Here is a 17,027-nt window from a genome sequence, read left to right as displayed (position 1 = left end):
GACGTCAAGGAGTTTAAAGTTTCCTCCGAGGTCACTCTGAAGTTGGGTCTGATCCCGTCCCTTACAGGAACGGGAGGAGGATGCTGCTGTGCGGTACTCCAGCCCCGTGCCGCGTGGGATCATCCAGCCTCGCAGCTCGGTCAAGGTCCCGTTTACGCTGGAAGCCCAGGCGACGGGAGAGCACGACACTGTTGCTCATGTCACAATGTTTGGGAGCGGAGGATCCCCGCTGGTAAGTCCTCGGCCACGGTTCCTAATCCCAGGGATCCTTCCTGGGATTGTAATGTACAGCCGGTGTGGGCGAGGAAAGAAGGGGTTCATGGCATGAGCTAACACCTAGAGAAGAGGAAGGATGGTATCTTCTTGGGCGGGTGATAAGCTAAGCCTGGCACGTAATTATGGATATGTGAGATGGGATAACGAGCCCAGTCTGAAACCCAGAGCAATCCCTGGCTCTCGTACTCTGCCGCACGATTAAACGAGCAGCAGCCCCTGCTTCGGTAGGGCTTGTGCTCAGGAGCGCACGGGGACATCCCTGAATCCCCATAAAGCGAGCGCCCTGCGAGTAACCACGCTGAGAGTCCGACCCGTCACGTCTGAGAAATATCCATCGTACCTCTTTGCGAAAAGCCACACGGCTTGAGTCTGGAGCAGCAAGACTTTTTTTTTTTTTTCCCCCTCCTACCGAGCTTGGAAATGGCTGAGGCAAAGCATTCCTGAAGATGTCATTCCTAAAGCCCCCTGAAAGATGTTGTTCGCGTTCAGGCGTACAGAACAGCAGCAACAATACGAAAACGTAGACAAGAGAACGTCGTATGTAGTGTCTTGGCTTCATCTAGCTAAAATCTAGAACAAATTTAGTTAATTAAACTTTAATTTAAAATGATATTAACTTTTGAAGCAGCTGGTTTAAAATGTCTTGTCATCTCTCTGAGCATGAAATAGGATGTCAGAGGATTGCCGGGAACGTTAAGCTTTCTGTAACGGGAAGGAAGGCTGACATTCGGAAAGCACTCTCAGGGATTTAAACTTTCATTAAAACGGACGGAAATGATGCTGCTAAATCCCCTGGATGCCACCGAACATCTCAACCCCGGCCTCCGTGGGTGTGCGTGTAAACCAGTCAACAGGAAGGCCGGGCTTTGCAGGGAAGGCTGAAGTTTGACGAAGCAGTTCGCTCGTCCGTAGAAGGCACGTTTCCCTTAAAAATGAGGATTTCTCCCCTCTAGAACAGCCCAGTTGTTTAACCGTTAGCTTGTTTAACTACACATTTCTTGCAAAGCTTTTTTACCCTCAGGCTAACAACTTACAGTTTCAAAGTTTACCTTAATCTTTTGCATTTGGAGGTGAATATGTCTCTCTTTTTTTTTTTTTTTTTTTTTGCCCAAAGGGCGAGCGTTTCAGCCAGAGAACCCGAGCTGTCCCTAAAGAACTGACTAGCACGGGATCGAGTGACCGTGTGTGCCCGTTAAGTCACCCTTTAACGCGCAGCGTTTACGCTCGGTTGCCGCTAGCACCCAGCGAGCGCTGGTGGGAGCTTGGCTGGGTGTATTGACCGCACAGACGTGGGTTTGTCTCGCTGTCAGGTTAGATCCTTTGCGTTTTCTATACGTCTGCCTTATAGTTTGAGCGCAGTTTCGGTAGTTCTCTTGTGGCTGACTCGGCCAAAGCTTTCTGGGCTAGCGGAACAGCTAGCCGTTGTCTTGTCCGTCCCTGTGCTGGTGGCAAATCCCGCCCGTGTGGATCGTGTGATGTAAATCTGACCTCAGGGGAATCACCGCAGTGCGTTCCGATAAAACAAAATACAAGCTTGCTCTTAAGTTACGCTGTCTGGTATTGATGCCGAGTCTTTACGCTGCTGGAGGTGAGATGAGGTACAGATCTTCCATCCGGGTTGCGTAGAGTCCCCTGCCCGGTGTGTCGTTTGCAGGTGCTGGCGTGCCAGCTTCAGCGTGGCGTGTGTCATCTCCCGCGTGAAGGAGCTGGTAGAACCCAGCCCTGGGGTTACTGGTGGCCGCTCAAACCACGGCGGCGTGCCAGGGACAGATGCTGCTTTCTGAAGTGATCTAATGTGACGTTACATCCCCATGACGAAGCCGGCAGCGGTGCTGGAGGGGTGTATGTGCGGCAATATTACCGATGGCAAAGTTCCCATCTCCTTCTACGACCTTTCCCCGTGTGTCACCTTGCCCGTAACGCTATCGAACGGGGTTTTTCTTCTCCGTTTTAAGACGAAGGGATGTTTTTATAAGCCCTCTCCTTGGTGAGGGTGCGTCGTGTTTGTACACACTCTCTCATTGAAGCCGGCTAGCCTGGGCGTCCTCCCGATGTTCTGCTAGTCTCCAGAGGGTTCTGCCCTGCCTTGGCTGCCTCTGCCCTGCTGTCACCTGGAAGCAAAGCCAGCTGGCGAGGCACAGCTCTTCCCTCCAGCTCCTTCTTCCCGGGAGCTTTGGGCAAGCATCACCCGGACTGCAGCTCTCCGTGCCTCCCTTCTCCCGGCGGGATGAAACGTCCGTCATCACGCATGGCTTCAGCTCCTTATTTTTGAGGTACCAGCCTTGGTACGTGATTTTTTTTTTTTTTTTTTTGGCTCACTCTTGCACAGTGTCCTGTCAAGAGATGAGCTTTTATGGATGCTGCTCCTTCTGGCTGAGTCGGACAAGTGATTCTGACAGCTGTCAATGCCTTTTCCTCCAGTCGGACATCATTAAAGGTTTTACATCACGGAGGCTGGCTTCTTTTGCGGTTAAATCATGCTCCGTGCCCTCCAGTGAATTGTACAGCATCTTGTCAGTGTCGGGAGTTTTCTGCGCTCGGATTCTGTTTAAGAGTCGGGGTGTTTGGAACCGGCGAAGTCCAACCAGACTGGATAAATTCTCGTCGTTTTTAACGCTGCGAGAAGGTGATTTAGCAAAGGGATCCGCGTTCCTCCTCCAACAGTCTGTGCCAGTTCTGCAAGAAGAAAACTTTCGGGTCTCAGACTGTCAAAAGAAAAAAAAAAATGCCGCTTGAATGATATAATTAATAATTAATCTCTGTTACTTATGTAATACCAGGAGTACACATAGGCACAGCTCAGAGGCAGGTAACGTACGTGGTCTCCACTCTGAAGAGCAGCTTTGCTGCTGGTTTTCCCGGGTGTAGCTTTGGGAACATTAAAGAAGTTACTGTCCAGAAGTCAGGGAGGGCGGTTTGGGGCAAGATTGAGCAGTAAAAGGAGTGGGAGCAGGCACAGGGTGTAGAGGAAGGAGAGCGAATTGGGGAGGAGGTGGGAAACCGGGTTTCTTTATCCTCTGGTAACGGGAGCTCGTGGCTTTCAGGTGGGATCACTCCAGATCCCGCACTTGCTCCAGGCTTTCTGCATCGGTGTCACAGCACTGAAAACTCCAAGCAGCCAAACTGTCCCCTAGTCTAGGAGTACCCTTAGAGCTGTCTAAGCTTTTTAAACTTTCCCTGCTGGTTTTTTTTTATCTTTCCTACCTGCTTCCTGGAGCAGAAAATCCATTTAGTGAGCGTCGGGGAAGGACCAGTTGTCTACGTGCATCCCAGTAAGATAAATTTTGGCACTATCCAAGTTCTAGAAGATGCTTCCCGAGCTCTCCACCTCTCCAATCAGACTGTCATCCCTGCGTTCTTCTGGGCAGAGATGGTAAGTGCCTGTGGGGCTATTTTCCAACAAAACCGACTGGTCCGTAGCAGCCTGTGACTTGATTTTTATACACGACATTTCCACATCGCTATCTGAGAGAGAAAGCAAGATGTTCCAGCATAATGCAGCGAGAGGAGCCTGGCTCTGGGGGACCCCTTAGTAAAACAGAGACTTTCCGTAGACGTTTGAGCAGAAATGAGCCTGGATCATTTTTACGCGTTCTCCCTTTATTTTGCGGAAGGTATTTTCGCTCTGAGTCGTGATTTTTGGAGCTCTGAGATGACGAGAACCCTGTGGCCCTTTGCTCCCGAAAGGACACGGGTTTCCTGACCGTCTCCCTGCTACGTCTGCGTTTGCTTTTTGTCAGGCTCCTGTTAACGACAGAGCCCAAGGTGCGAGGTCTGTCCTCAAACTGCTGGTGATGAGGTGAGGTTCACACCTACCGGGGGTCAAACCGGCTGGGTTCATTGCACAAAAATCCAGTCGTAAGGGTCGTGTACCTACGGAGTCTGTGGACTCCAGAGCATCTCTGGAGACCAGCTGCAGAAAAAAAAAAAGCTGTTTAATTCCTGGAGACCGCACAGCGCGACAAGCTGCCTAGCAGGAGGAGAGCAGGGACGACGGAGCCGGGAAGGGCTCGTGGGTGGGATGTGCCGCCGCTGGAGGGGGGATCAGGGCAGGAAGACGGTGTTTGGAGGAGGTTTCTGCTTGTCTGTGCTAGGTGGGTTGAACTCCTGCAGTTGGTTAACTCAGGCTGAGTTTCCCTCTTGCTGCTTTTCCGGCTGTTTCGCTCCAGTTTCTGTGCCCAGGAGGATAAACATAACCTCCACGTGGGGAATTCCCGGGGCAGCTTGCTTTGACTCCACAATGAAAATCTGCTTTCCGTCTCTGCAGAGAGCAAGCCACCTGGGATGGGTGGTACTGGTGCATAAACGATGGGGTTTTTGCGTTCTTGTACCCCAGGCTGACCTGCAGAGCTGGGTAGGTACTGCTGTCCTGGTGCGATGCCCCCCCGGGGGGCTTGCAGGGGTGTAGCTGCCTCTCCGTTGCCGCGGTGCCTTAATTTATGGGATTGGGCAATAAATCCTATCCTGCTTCACCGCAATCTCCGCAAACACTGTGGCTAATCGATAAATAGAACAGTGACACGAAATGCTTCAGGGATGGCTTCTTCTCCTGCAGTGAAGATGGACTCTGCTGCTCCCTAGTCCCCCCCCTCGCCGACTTCGCGGGGTCGAGTTACCCCCGGTGAGCGTCTCTGCTCCCCAGGAGAGCTGCTGGTGTGGTGGAGACGTCCAAGGAGAGGCGGGTCCTGGGAACCTGCTCCATCACCCGTTTCAACAAGGGTTCTTCAGGCTCCTCCACGCCGCGATGCCGAGCCTGTCCGATGGGCGCAGCGCTGCGGCGGGCGAGACGTGCTCCAGCTCCTCCCTTGCCCTCGGCAGCTGCCGACTTTGGTGTTGTCGCGCCGCCCCGAGGTGACGTTTTGCCCTTTGCTGCTGCCTTTAGGCTGCCTGGCAGTTTGGTGATGGGAAGGAGAGGAGACCAAATAATTTTGGAACTAGAATTTGAGATGCGGTCAGCGTGAACTGCACATGGACACCCAAGAGCAGAACTGGCTCCGGCTGTCCCATAGCCTGGTTCGTGGGTGACTTGGGCATCCTTCGTGCCCCTAAACCCGAGTCTCGTGTTCTCAAAGACGCCAGAGCTTTGGTTTCCTGCTTGGAGACTGCCATGGGACAGCGAGCTGTGATTTCCCTGTCTCCCGTTTGATAGCTGATCTCCAAACGGTGGCTGTTTGCGGTTAGGCTTATAGATCACGGTCCCCACTCGAACGAAAGAGCTATCGATTGAAATTTTCACAGCGGCGTTGGATCAGCAACGTTACAGCACGCTGACTGGCAGCTCAACAAACTGGATGAGATTAAATTAAGGGGCAGCAGCGGAGCAGGTAAAAGGCTGGTGTCCGTTTGGAACCGAAAAGGAAAATGCTGTAATGCAGATGGCCGTGCCGCCGCTGCGGTGCTGGTGGTAACCATCGCGAGTTCTTAACCATCGCAGATTGCTGTTCCTGTCAAGGCAAGCTTTCTTCTTGCTTTCTGGGAGAAAAGAGCGTTGTTTGAGCAAGCAGAGATGTGGGGTTTGTGGATAACTTCACTTTGGGATAGTGAGTTAAGGAATTACCTGGAGTACCCTTCGTGCCCCTCTCCCCTCCCCTCCCTTGGATCAGTTGAGGGGAGCAGCATCGCTGCCGCCAGAAGGAAGTAAATAAAAATCTTCCAAAGCTGTGCATCGAGATGGGGCTTTTTGGGTTTGAAGAGGAGTGTAGGGACTTCATACCCCAGTCCTCTTCTGGCTTGTCCCTGCCTGCCAGGGTACCTGCAGGTCTGTGACCCTTGGCACCAGTGCATCGCCCCACGCTCGTCCACTGAATCCCGTCTCTGACGTAGTTCTCCTTGTCCGATTGCTTTCCCAGCTGCCAGGCAGCCCTGGTAGAGCATCCTCTGGATCCAGCAAGGGCAGGGTTTGCTTTTTTCGTGGGTAGAAAGCACTGGAGGAATAGGTCAACGTGAAGGAGCTGCTGGGGGCTGATGCGAAAAGGTGACTGTTTCCTCTCCTTGCTGCTGCTCGCATCTTCTTCTCCTGTTTCCCCAAGCGTCTGATTTTTGCCATATTGACAAGCGCAAAAGAGTTGTATTGATTAACGGAAGTGTTTTCTCTCCCTGCAGAAAGGCAGAGAGGAAAAAGCATCTTTGATCGTTTCCTACTTGCTCTTTGTCACTCTCTCCTCCCGGGGATCTTTTATTCGTTATTAAGAGTGACGTCTCTCAGCATCGCGGACGGCAGCTGCGTATCACGCCTGCATGATCAGGAAAGAAAAGACAGGCCCGGAGTGTAATTTTTGTTAATCAGCGGCAGCTTTCTTCTGCCTGCGTAACCACCACGCTGGGTCTGCTCCGTGCTACCGCAGGGAGCCAAACGGTGGTTTCCTGGTGCCTTGTAATGAGGGAGGAGAGAGAAAACCTTTTTTTGGGCTTCCTCTTCTAGCGATGGTGCTCTGTTTCCTAATTTGGGGTTCCCATCTCCTTTTGACCTGATCCTTATCCCCAGTGCTGCTGATGGAGCTCGCTGCCACCGGGTTTCCAGCAGCGGTCGTATGGCCAGATGTGCTGTCGCCGTCAGGAGAGAGTGCCTGGGGAGCTGATCCCCTTCCACCTTCCCAGGGATGAGCCGCCACGCGATGCAACTGGAGCTGACGTTGCAGAAGAGACCCAAATTTTGTTTATTTAAAAAAAAAAAAAAGCAGCTGTAATTGTTTATCATCTCACCAGGATTCACAGGAGAAAAGTCAACTGATTTCCAGGCAGCATATAAAGGCTCTTGGTCAAACTCGGTGTAAGCAAGGAGAGAACACGCAGTTCCTGTTCCCGTGCTTTCTTCTCTCCTCATTAGCGCAGGTTTTGTTTCATTTACTAATTTCATCGCTTTAGACAACATTCCCTTTCTTAAAGAAACGGCCGTATGGAGAGACAGCGAAACATGGAGATAAACTTAAAAACAGTGCCGATAAAGGGATGCCGCTTTAGCGATCCTGTTTCTTGTCCTGGGCTCAACTTTTTCCAGCGCTGTCCCACCAGAGCCTCGTGGTGCTCCGAAAGCTCACCTTTACACTTAACCCATCGGTTTGGTTTTTAAAGGCTGTGTTTTGCTAATGCAGCAGTACGGATTTGCTGTTTCTTCCACCCGGTTTGGTCCTTCCCAGAGCTGGAGCGTGCCTGGAGACTCATGGCATCAGTCAGGGCCAGGAGCGTCCAGCCTCGTGCTGGCGGCCGGTCGTATGAAAAACCCGAGGAAGGTGGGCGGCTGCCTCCGTCCTGGTGTTGCACAGGCTGAGGTCCAGGTCCTTAAAAAGGGGAGCAGAGGTTTGGAGGAGACCTTGGAAAAGGTGCTTGAAACCCGGCCACAGACAAGAGGTGGGTGGTTTTTTTTATCACCTCAGGTGTCTTGTATGAGTTCATGTCCTTCCAAAATTGCTGCATTTCAGTAGTCGATGAAATTGTTACTCTGCTTGTCTAGGGAAACTAAGCTCGTCGTATTGTGCTGCACCCGTTGGCCAACTGAATTAAGAAGGGTGGAAGTCTTCAAGGCAATTATGTTCCTGCCGGAAGAGTGACTCAGCAGAGTGCTTTTCCCGAAGGAGGAGCAGGAGGAGCCTGGTTGTTCACGGTTGTGCTCGGCGGCAGCCGGCGGAGCGGTGCCCACATCCTGGCTGGCCAGGGCCGATGCCCAGAGCGGTGGCACCGGTGTCCCCAGCCCAGCGGGGAGGGCGGATGGGATGCGGAGGGGTGAGCTGTGGACAGGGAACACAGATGGAGACGAGCTTCGGTAGCTCGCTCAGCGGTCTGCTGTTAGCTGAACCGAGCGTGACGAATTCGGCTCCGTTGTCAGTGGCAGCGAGCGCCACGCTTTAATTTTAATTTTTGGAGGCTCTGCCTTTTGATTTCGTAAAACATGCCCTGGATGGTGCTCTGGGGCAGAGGCTAAACCGGCGTGGTCCCCATGGGGAGATGCTGGTGCTGAGGTGCCAGGAGGCGGCTGGTTGTTGGTGTCCCGTCTGGCCGGCCTCACGCTCTGGTCTCCACCTCCCGGGGCTCCGGGTGCTTTTGGGCTGTTTGCTGCCACCGGCAGCTCGTGCAGATCCCAGAGTAGCTTTGACATGAAGGACGCAGGGTCCCCCACCTCGGGACTCCTAACGCACCCGGGGCAAAGCTCTGCGTGCGACCGATGTCGGATGGGGGGGGTCGTTTCCCCTTGGTGCACGACCTCCGCGAGGAGCGATGGGCTGAGGAGGCGTGGGTGCTCCCTCACTGGAGCTGTGGCGTGCTAAAGTACAGCTGCATTTGTCACAGAGGGTTCTGCTGCTTCTTTCGCTCGTGCAAAGCCAGAATGAGCGGATCGCTTTCATTAACTAGCTTTAAGTAGCTTCAGGAGAACCAAACGTCATGGCTCCTCAGTCATCCCTCAGGGCAACCATCCATCCCTCCGTCTCGGATGCACGCTGATGTCCATTATAACAAATTTTGGCATCTCTTATTCAGAGTGGAAGCCTGTCCTGGGAGAAGCTAATGACCTCAGCCTTGAACTTCTTGATTGACGTGATTGATCCCAACCCTTGCCTACCGCTCGGGCACTCTGATGTCCAATAGTGCAAGCTCCTACAGGGACAAAAATAGCCGCCGTCTTTGTGTGTCCAGTGCATGCAGCTATTGCATCGCTTTTCAGAGCATTCAGGGATAAGCAAGGAGCGGGGATGTTATCAGAAGTGAGCTCTTGGTCTCTGAAGTGATGGAGGTTTTTAGCACGGCTCCAAGAGGTTTCTTGTCTCCAGGACACAGCCTGGATGGGGGTAGGCGGGAGCTGACCTGGAAACCTGAGTGAATCTGGCCCGGCAGAGCCTTTCGGCCCTGGCAGGTCTCCTGTTCGGTGATGCACCGTGTCGCCCCTCGGACCCGCACCAAATGCAAACCAAAGGAATGAGGCCACGACGCACATCGTGCTCCTCCGGAGCGGGCGGTTGGCCCGGCAGGACACGGTGGGTCTGCGCTGGGTCACCCTGGGAAATTCAAAGTCTGGCTCCATCGAGACAGCCTATCATTATTCCTCAGTAATAGTTTCTTGGGTACGATTTACTGCGCGGCTTATTGCCGGGCTTTGATAAACGAGCTTTGTCAGGTAGCAGACTTGCAGAGTCACCTCCGGAGCAGAGCTCTCAGGGCTCCTTTTCGAGCGAGCTACCCTGTGTCAGCATGAATCAGAGGAAAAGTCGTCCATTAACGTCAACGAAAACCTAACACCCGCCGGCTTGGCGTGGACGTGTTGGCCGGGCAGCCCGTGGCTGACGGCAGCGCAGCGGATGCCTCAGAGGCTGGTGATCAGCTGCGCGCGGGATGCGGGGACAGCAGCAGGAGGTTGGTGGGATCCGATGTGGGGGGTGAGGTCAGTCTTCTCTTGCCTACCCGCCTGGGGTGGCGCGCATCGCTGGCCTTTGAGATGAACGTGAAGCTGGTGCTGATTTTTGGGGGTTTTTTTGGATGGATTTTCAATGGGTTTAGTTTCTCTGGGTGAGCAGGTGGAGCTCTGCTGACAGGTTTTGCTTGGTTTGCCATCTTCCAGTCTAGCTAGCCACCCTGAGGTTCTGCCTGGTTTTCAAGCGCTGCTGCTCCTCTGCAGCCAGGGAGTGTCCAGGGTGCAGAAAACAAAATGATAATTAGCCAGACCTCAAAAGGAATAGAAGAATATTCCCTAACGGAGTCCCAGACCAGAAGAGCAGAGAGTAGGTTGCAGGTGATAATGAACGTGGAACGCGCAGGAGTGAAAAAAGCCTCGCCTGGTCCCCGTGGAGAAGCGGAGCCCCAGCGTTCAGCCCGTGCTGACTACCTTCCTCCGTCCCATCCTCAGCTCGCTTCTTTTCAGACTCTTGCAGCTCTAGAGGACAAATTAAACGGAGCCGAGTTTATTAATTTTGCCAGTGCCTGGAATAATTTTGATGCCTTTGGCATGCTCCGTCCTGGGGTGCGGACCTGACCCGCAGGGCTCACTCAGCCTAAGGAGCTACCGTAGCCGCGGCACCTACACACGCTGCTGGGACCCGGAACGCTCGGCAAGTTATTGCTTCCCCAGCCACCAGCCGGTCTTCTGCTCATCGTTAGCGGAAGTGGGGGGGTATTTAAAATACTTCCCGTGACTTTAAAGTGCTGCTTGGTTTTCTGATGCTCTTGTCCCTTGGGCTGGCTGGCGTCCTGTTAGAGCTCAGTGCTGCCGGCTTGACGGATGGAAACTGGAGCACGTTGTTGTTTTCTGTTAAAAAAAAAAAAAAAAAAAGGAAAAAAACCCCATGCTTCTTCTCTTACAATACTGCAGAGTTTTGGGCAAGTAGTCCCAAACACAGCACTGAGCTGCGGGGTGTGGGTACCACCGACACCGTGATGGACGCTTGGAAGCCGTGCGTCTACATCCCAGTGCATTTTGTGCTGGCCAGGGAGCATCGCGTGCGTTTCTGTCTGCTGCGGGCTTGCTCCCTGTCAACGCGCTTTCGGATGGGCTTGGGGTGCAGCGCCCTTATTGCCCCATCCGTAGAGGGAGATCCATGGAAAAAAAGAGGATGAGAGCGCTCGGGAAGCCTGAGCCATGCCCACAGGGGTATGTCTGACAGTTTTCTTTCTGCTTATTTCTTTACTGCCCTGCTGTAAACATTTCTAGCTGAATTTTTCCAAAGCGGAGGGCGCTGGGGCACCGCTGCCCATCAGTGGGAACGGAGCGCTGCAGCCCTTGAGGGCTTCTCGGGAAGCACTGCCCAGCTCCTGGGAAAGAAGACTTTGGGGTCGGGGTTTTGATCAACCCCTTTTGCAGAGTTATCCTTCGGGCTCTCGGCAGTATTCCCCAGCTGTGTGGCTGCCGTGGCGGGATTCGAGCAGTCCCAGCTGCCTCTGGCCTTGAGCCTTTAGCCAGACCTCAGAGGGACTGGAGGGGAGGAACCTTCTCCCGAGCATCCCTTGAGTTGGGCAAAACTGGGTTAATGAACTGGGTAAAATTAAAATTATTAAAGGAGGGTAAAATATAGGTTGTATGAGCTCCTGCATAGTTGGTGTTTCCGGACACCGTAGCTCAGATTTAGGGAAACTAAGCCTTTATGGGTTTTACCCTCCTATCTTTAGCCCTGCCTTTTCCTGCCCCCCACCAGAGACCGGGGTCCATGGTTTCCACCCTCAGTTTGTGTGTGGCTTGTCTTACAGGCTGGCGAACGCTCGCGCTGGAGGATTGAACCCAGTAAAGGAGTGATCCCCCCCGAGACCGAGGTGTCCGTGGCTGTCATAGCGAACTTGGATGACACCGAAAAATTCACGGACGAGGTGAATCTGTTCATAGAGAACAGCCATACCTACGTCATCCCCGTCCGGGCTTTCGGCATCGGCACCACGATCGTCACCGACAGACCCTTTGCTCCGGAGCTCAACTTGGGGCCCCACTTCAGGTAGGGCTTCCGTCGGCTCCCGCTTCTGCCGCGGACCCGGCGTGGAGGAGTTCTGCTGAAGTCCTTCGGGGCGGTGGTTCTCCTTCAGCGCTCCAGGTCCCGGCTCCGCTTCACCGAAGCCCCAGGAATTCCTTTAGAAAGGTTTTATGGTCATTTGGAAGTCGTTAGATACCCTCGAAAGCCACCAAAATGGGACCCCGGTTGCCAAGTTGTCACTGAATTACCCTTAGTTATAATACATTTATTTCCTCAGTTTATCAAATAATGATTTGGAGGAAAACAGCAAGTCCCAGAAGCCTCCGGCTGGAAAACGCTGCGTTACAAGTATTAACATATTTCCCTTTGCAGTAACGTTGCTTGTTTTTTCGCTCGCCACGGAGTACCGCCTCGCAACAGCGGAAAACCTTGGCGGTAGCTTGTTAGCGACTCCTCGACTAAATTAACGGTGCTGTTTTATTTCCCCTCTGCCCGGGAGTCCTGGAGGAGCAGCAGGATTTGTCTTTGCCCTGTGTCATCCTTAAATTCGCTCGTCTTTCCCGTCTCCCGTGCCAGGCTGTTCTTTATTAGATGTAGATGCTCTTTCCTCGTTCCTCCTGCCTGCTTTTCTCGCCGTCTCCTCCGTCGAGGCCACGGCAGCAGCCCCAGGGCACGGACGAGCGAGGGTGGCTGCAGGACCAGCTCGGAAAGGGAGAGGAGGAGGAGAAGCCTGCTGAGGTTGGGTGGGATAAATTTGAGAGGGTTAATTGCAAGAGCTTAGCTCGGAGAAGGGGATTTGTTTGATCCTGACGCGTGTGTCTGAAACCAGGCAGGTTCTTCTAGACGGGGGAGGAAAATAAAGCTTTTCAAAGTGTGGGAGAGCTCCTGGGGCAAGAGGAATCGTCCTCTCGAGGTGCCTGTTCCTTTCCCTGGCTGCCAAGAGGCTCCACAGTGCTCCGATGCCTAAATTTTTGGTTAGAAAGAAGCAAATTAAACCGACTTTAAGCATTTAGGATGGATTTGAGGGGTTAAAATATGCACCCACAAGCCATCCACGTCAGCAGGGACGTTTGTCCGGCGTGTCCTGTGCTCCGTGCGGCCACGAATTGGCTCCACAACGCAGGGGCCGGTGCTGTCGTGGGTCACGTCATCGTCCTCTGCCCCCCTTCGCCTCTCCACCCGCGGGCTCCGTTGGGAGCCGTCGGCCGCAGAGCCGCCGCCGAGCGAGCGGAGGCAGGACCCGGGTAACGTCGCAGATGAGTTGGGCTTTGCCAGAGCTGCGAATTCTTCTCCGAGCTCTCATCTGTTGCCGTGCACGACGTAAACCGTTTCGTGCTAAGCTTGTAGACGTCGGTTTTTAACGGCCTGTTCCAAAGACTAGTTTGTTCTGTGCCGTCACTCCTGTGTTGGTATTTAGCTGCGTGCAGCAGACGCGCGTTTTGTTCCAGGAGCAATTCATTTCCTGGTCGTGCTCAGATTTATAGAGGGTGAAATAATTACTCCAGCCTCGCCCGCGGTTAGTGTTTCTTTACATGAAGGAATCAATTTCCACTGAATATTCACTTGGTTTAATATCTGGCTCCAGTTATTCGTCTCTTGTTGTGGCTCCGTTCCCTCAGCAGCTAGATCTGGTCTCGCTGCTGTGTTTGCATCAGGGAACCGCGTGGTGATCCCGTGTTCTCACGGTGCGTCGTCTTCCTCAAGCGCAACCCCAGCTGCGCCGTTCGGGCAAAGGACGACGCGTTGGGGGCGATGAGTTGGATGCTCCCGAAGGGATGGCGGGGGGGAGAGGGAGGGGGATAACGTGGGTGCGGGGGTAGGGAACCCGCCAGCGAGGCGAGCGGTGCCTGGCTCACCAGATGAGCCTGTGTGCCCTGCAGCTCCCAAACAGCATCTCCTGAGGAAGGCAGCTGAGGCTGCAGCTCCCAAGGGGAAGGTGAAATGGCAGCGACCCTGTTTCTCCATCCGCCTGCAGCCAGGCCAGCTTAGCATCTGATGCAGCAAGACCTGCCGGAAGCATCTCGGAAAAACGCTCCGAGTATTAAGCGCTAAAAGCTGGCGACGCTCTGTCCGCAGCGACCGAGATGATGATGTTCTTCACGGAGCTTTTTTCCTTGCTGTACGCAGGCAGACCGGCTGCCGGATGGTGATAAACTTAGGGGCAACCCAGGTGTGGCTCTTGCTGTAGCTCTGAGCTAGGACAGCCCCTTCGTGGGCGGCTTTCTTGCTGCGCGCGCAGTCAGAGAAGGCCATCGGGGCGCTGGGGCTGGGTGACTGCTGGGAAACGGCAGCTCCCGTGCCATTTTCCATCTCTGCTTCTCTTCTAGCCTGGATCCCTGTCGTTACCGCTTCAAGATAACGAACAAAGGGCGACGCACCCATCAGCTCTACTGGACGACGGAAGGTTTCGCCCCGTTTCGCCAGCGTGATCGTCTCCCCGCCGTCGGTAACACCAAGGGCAAAGACTCCTCCCAGAGCCCCAAACCTGCCTGTCCCGTGTTTAAGCTTCGACCGCTGAGGATGGAGCTGATGCCGGGCAAGACTATGGAGATGATGCTGGAAGGCTCCTCCAGCACTCCCCAGGTGAGGTCCTCCACGAGTCCTGAGCCTTTCCCATCCCTTCCCCACCTCCACTGGGACTTCCGCAGCCCCTTGACATTTCCCTGAGAAGATGAGCAAGTGCTTTCAAGAAAATATTTTTAACACCACAAGTTGCCATGGCAGCGCCAGTTGCTTTCCTTGCTGGCCACCATCAGTTGCTAAGGCTTTTTTTTGTGTTTCTATAGCTACCGTAAACCCAACTTGCCGATACCAAAAAATGGGCTGAAGGAAGCGTTGCTACTTCAGGGGCAAGCGGCAGGTTACGAGGCGTTGCGTGCTGAAGCGGAAAGGAAGGGCAGAGAAAATAAGTTACGCTTAGGCTAGGAGCGCGGGCAGAAAGTAAATTAAAAAAATGCAAGGTACTATATCTGGGGGAAGCAGCGAGTAAAACAAAATACCTGCGAAGGGAGGGAGCGTCTGGGAGCAGCGTTACTGTTCCTCTGAGGACAAACACGGGCAGAGGGCTCGTCTGGCACCGAGTCCTGGAGGAGAAAAATGAACGCAGCGCGTCAGCTGTAATGATCGGAGTGATGTTCTCCACATGGGAAACTGTTCCCAGGGATCGTTATAATTGACAGCTTGACTTTTGCCAATATTTCCATAACGGCTCGCCCCAGTCTCTCAGCCAGTCCCGGTGTCCCAAGGGCAGCCGGGTCTGGCAGCACCCTTGGATGGCAGCTCAGAGGGGGGAATTCAGTAGGATCACAGGGTCTTCTCCTCCCCGGCCCCTTCTTTCCAGGAGAAACTCTGCCCAGAAGCTGCCAGCTAACCCCGGTGTGCGTTCCCCAGCTCCAGGACCACTGGGCACAGATGTTTAAGCAAACGTGGGATAAATCTGCATTAAGGTCCCGCTAATACTAGCGTTTTGAAAGGTGTTTTAAAGGCTTTCCTCAGTGGTAGCTTGAAGAAGACGTGTTAACCCACTCGGCTGATTGTGGTGGGACTGTCCCTGTGCAGTTCTGAGCCCAAAGGTTTTGCCGAAGAGGAGAAAAAGGTACCAGAAAGGAAATAAAATACTTGCCTGGAAAACTTGAAAGGGCATCTGGGAGCTCAGCTGTGGCTACCTGGCTCCTGGAGTCAAAGCCAAGACCCTGGGGAAGCAGGTTGTCCACCTTCCTCGGGACTTGAGAACTGGACACTCTTCAGGTTGGCCAGCAGCCCGACTCCCTGCGTTGCACGTGTGCCGCACAGATGATTTTGGAGGCTGTGGGCTCCAAGGAGGAGTTGGGTTGTGGAGTTGTAGCAGGGGGAAGAGTGAGACACGAAGGGAGGAGTTTGGGGAAGCGACACCAGGAAGAAGTCTGGAATGTAAGAGCATCCAGCTTAAGCAGAGAGGGGTTTCATGTGGCGTGCAAGACCTCTTTTTCCTGGGAAGATTTCTTTAAAACCCAGCTCTAGGAGAGCACAGTACGTCCCCGGAACGAGTGATCCCCTCTTTACCTGAAGGCAGGCTGGCTATTTGGGATTTTCCCGTATATCCTTTCTGCTAAGCTTCCAAAGGAGGGTTTGCTGGCATTGGCCCTTCTATCGCCCGTTTCCCTTAATGCAGTCACATTTTTATTTTTTTTTAATCGGTTCCTACGGCTTTTCGCAAGCGTTATGCTTTGCGATGGGGCGCATCAAAACGATAACCATTTGTGGCAGGGATTATCGCAATCGCGGACAACACGTGACGCATGGGTGCTTTTTGTGGACATTGGGGTGTAGCGTTACGGATGTTTGAGTGCAGAACAAGTAGGACGCACCATAAAAAGACAAGGGGGCTATTGAGGAGACCGGTGACTGTAATTTATGGCCGTAATACCTGCTGACGGTTGATGGCCAAGATCTCATGGCCTGATTTTTATCCGGGCTATCAAAATCCTTTACGTCCACCGTCAGGTGGCCAGCAAATTCATTGTGTCTTCTGGACACCCCGCTAGCACCCGTGGGGTGACGCGTGACTCTCACACGCAGGTGGTGAAGGAGCGGCTGCTGTGCCACGCCATCGTGGGGAGCAAGGCAGGGAAGGCACAGATAATGCGAGTGGATGTCACGTGTGAGTTCGTTGCTCCTGTCCTGCAAATGTCCTCCAGAGAAATCACTTTCCGGGTGGAGAAGGTAAGTCTCTGGGTTGTATCCTGGCATCGAATGGCGTGGCTGATGACCGAAAGCCCATGGTGGGGCGCGATGGTCTTCAAAGGAGGAAGTTAAATATCTTCTCCAAGTCCTTGAGGCTTTGGCTATTGATTCGAGCGGGACAAAGCTAGTGTTATTAACACCGAGATCGTTATTTTGCTCTTCTGGGGTCGGGGACAGTCTCACCAGCTCTGTTCTGCCTTTCGTGAGGCGGAGCCAGGATTGAGCTGCTGAGCCAAGGACACAGGGTGAGATGTGTGGGACCCACAAGAGCAGCGTGGGTTTTGCGCAGCAGAGAGCGAGCAGATCGGTGCAGCTGAGCGATGCTGAACCCCCTCCTCACCCCCCGTGAGGCGCTTTGTAAAGTAACTGAGGAGGGTTTGAGAGATGGGACGGTTTAATTTCACCAAAGTAAAATGGAAATTACAGCTGCTTTGCCGAGGGGGATCACGGCCACTTGTAGAGAGATGCCGGTTTCTGTACTCGGTATAAAGTCAGGGTCCTGAGGGTCCTCCAAGGCATGGTGAAGTCTGAACACCGATCCTGTAGGGAACCCGAGAAAAGCTGAGATTGCCGTCAACTCCTCAGGCTGATGAGGGAAAACCCGTCGTCTCTTGCTTCTCTTTGCCTTCTCTGCTGTTGGTGTGGATG

At 53.6% G+C, this 17,027-nt stretch overlaps 1 protein-coding gene across 2 annotated transcripts in view; it reads left to right on the top strand.

Annotated features, from left to right (window-relative positions):
• Positions 1-17,027, top strand: part of HYDIN (HYDIN axonemal central pair apparatus protein) — a 162,136-nt gene that overhangs the window by 80,155 nt on the left and 64,954 nt on the right. For both annotated transcript variants that reach the window (XM_054840701.1, XM_054840702.1), the window contains 5 exons: positions 68-232; positions 3,497-3,649; positions 11,443-11,681; positions 13,985-14,240; positions 16,215-16,358. In XM_054840701.1, coding sequence (XP_054696676.1) covers positions 68-232; positions 3,497-3,649; positions 11,443-11,681; positions 13,985-14,240; positions 16,215-16,358 — 957 coding nt within the window. The remainder of the gene's footprint in view (positions 1-67; positions 233-3,496; positions 3,650-11,442; positions 11,682-13,984; positions 14,241-16,214; positions 16,359-17,027) is intronic.

This window comes from Grus americana, chromosome 13 (assembly GCF_028858705.1).
Source record: "Grus americana isolate bGruAme1 chromosome 13, bGruAme1.mat, whole genome shotgun sequence".
Classification (NCBI taxonomy): domain Eukaryota; kingdom Metazoa; phylum Chordata; class Aves; order Gruiformes; family Gruidae; genus Grus; species Grus americana.
Note: the sequence above shows the minus strand (reverse complement) of the source record. Positions and strands in the feature narration are given on the sequence as shown.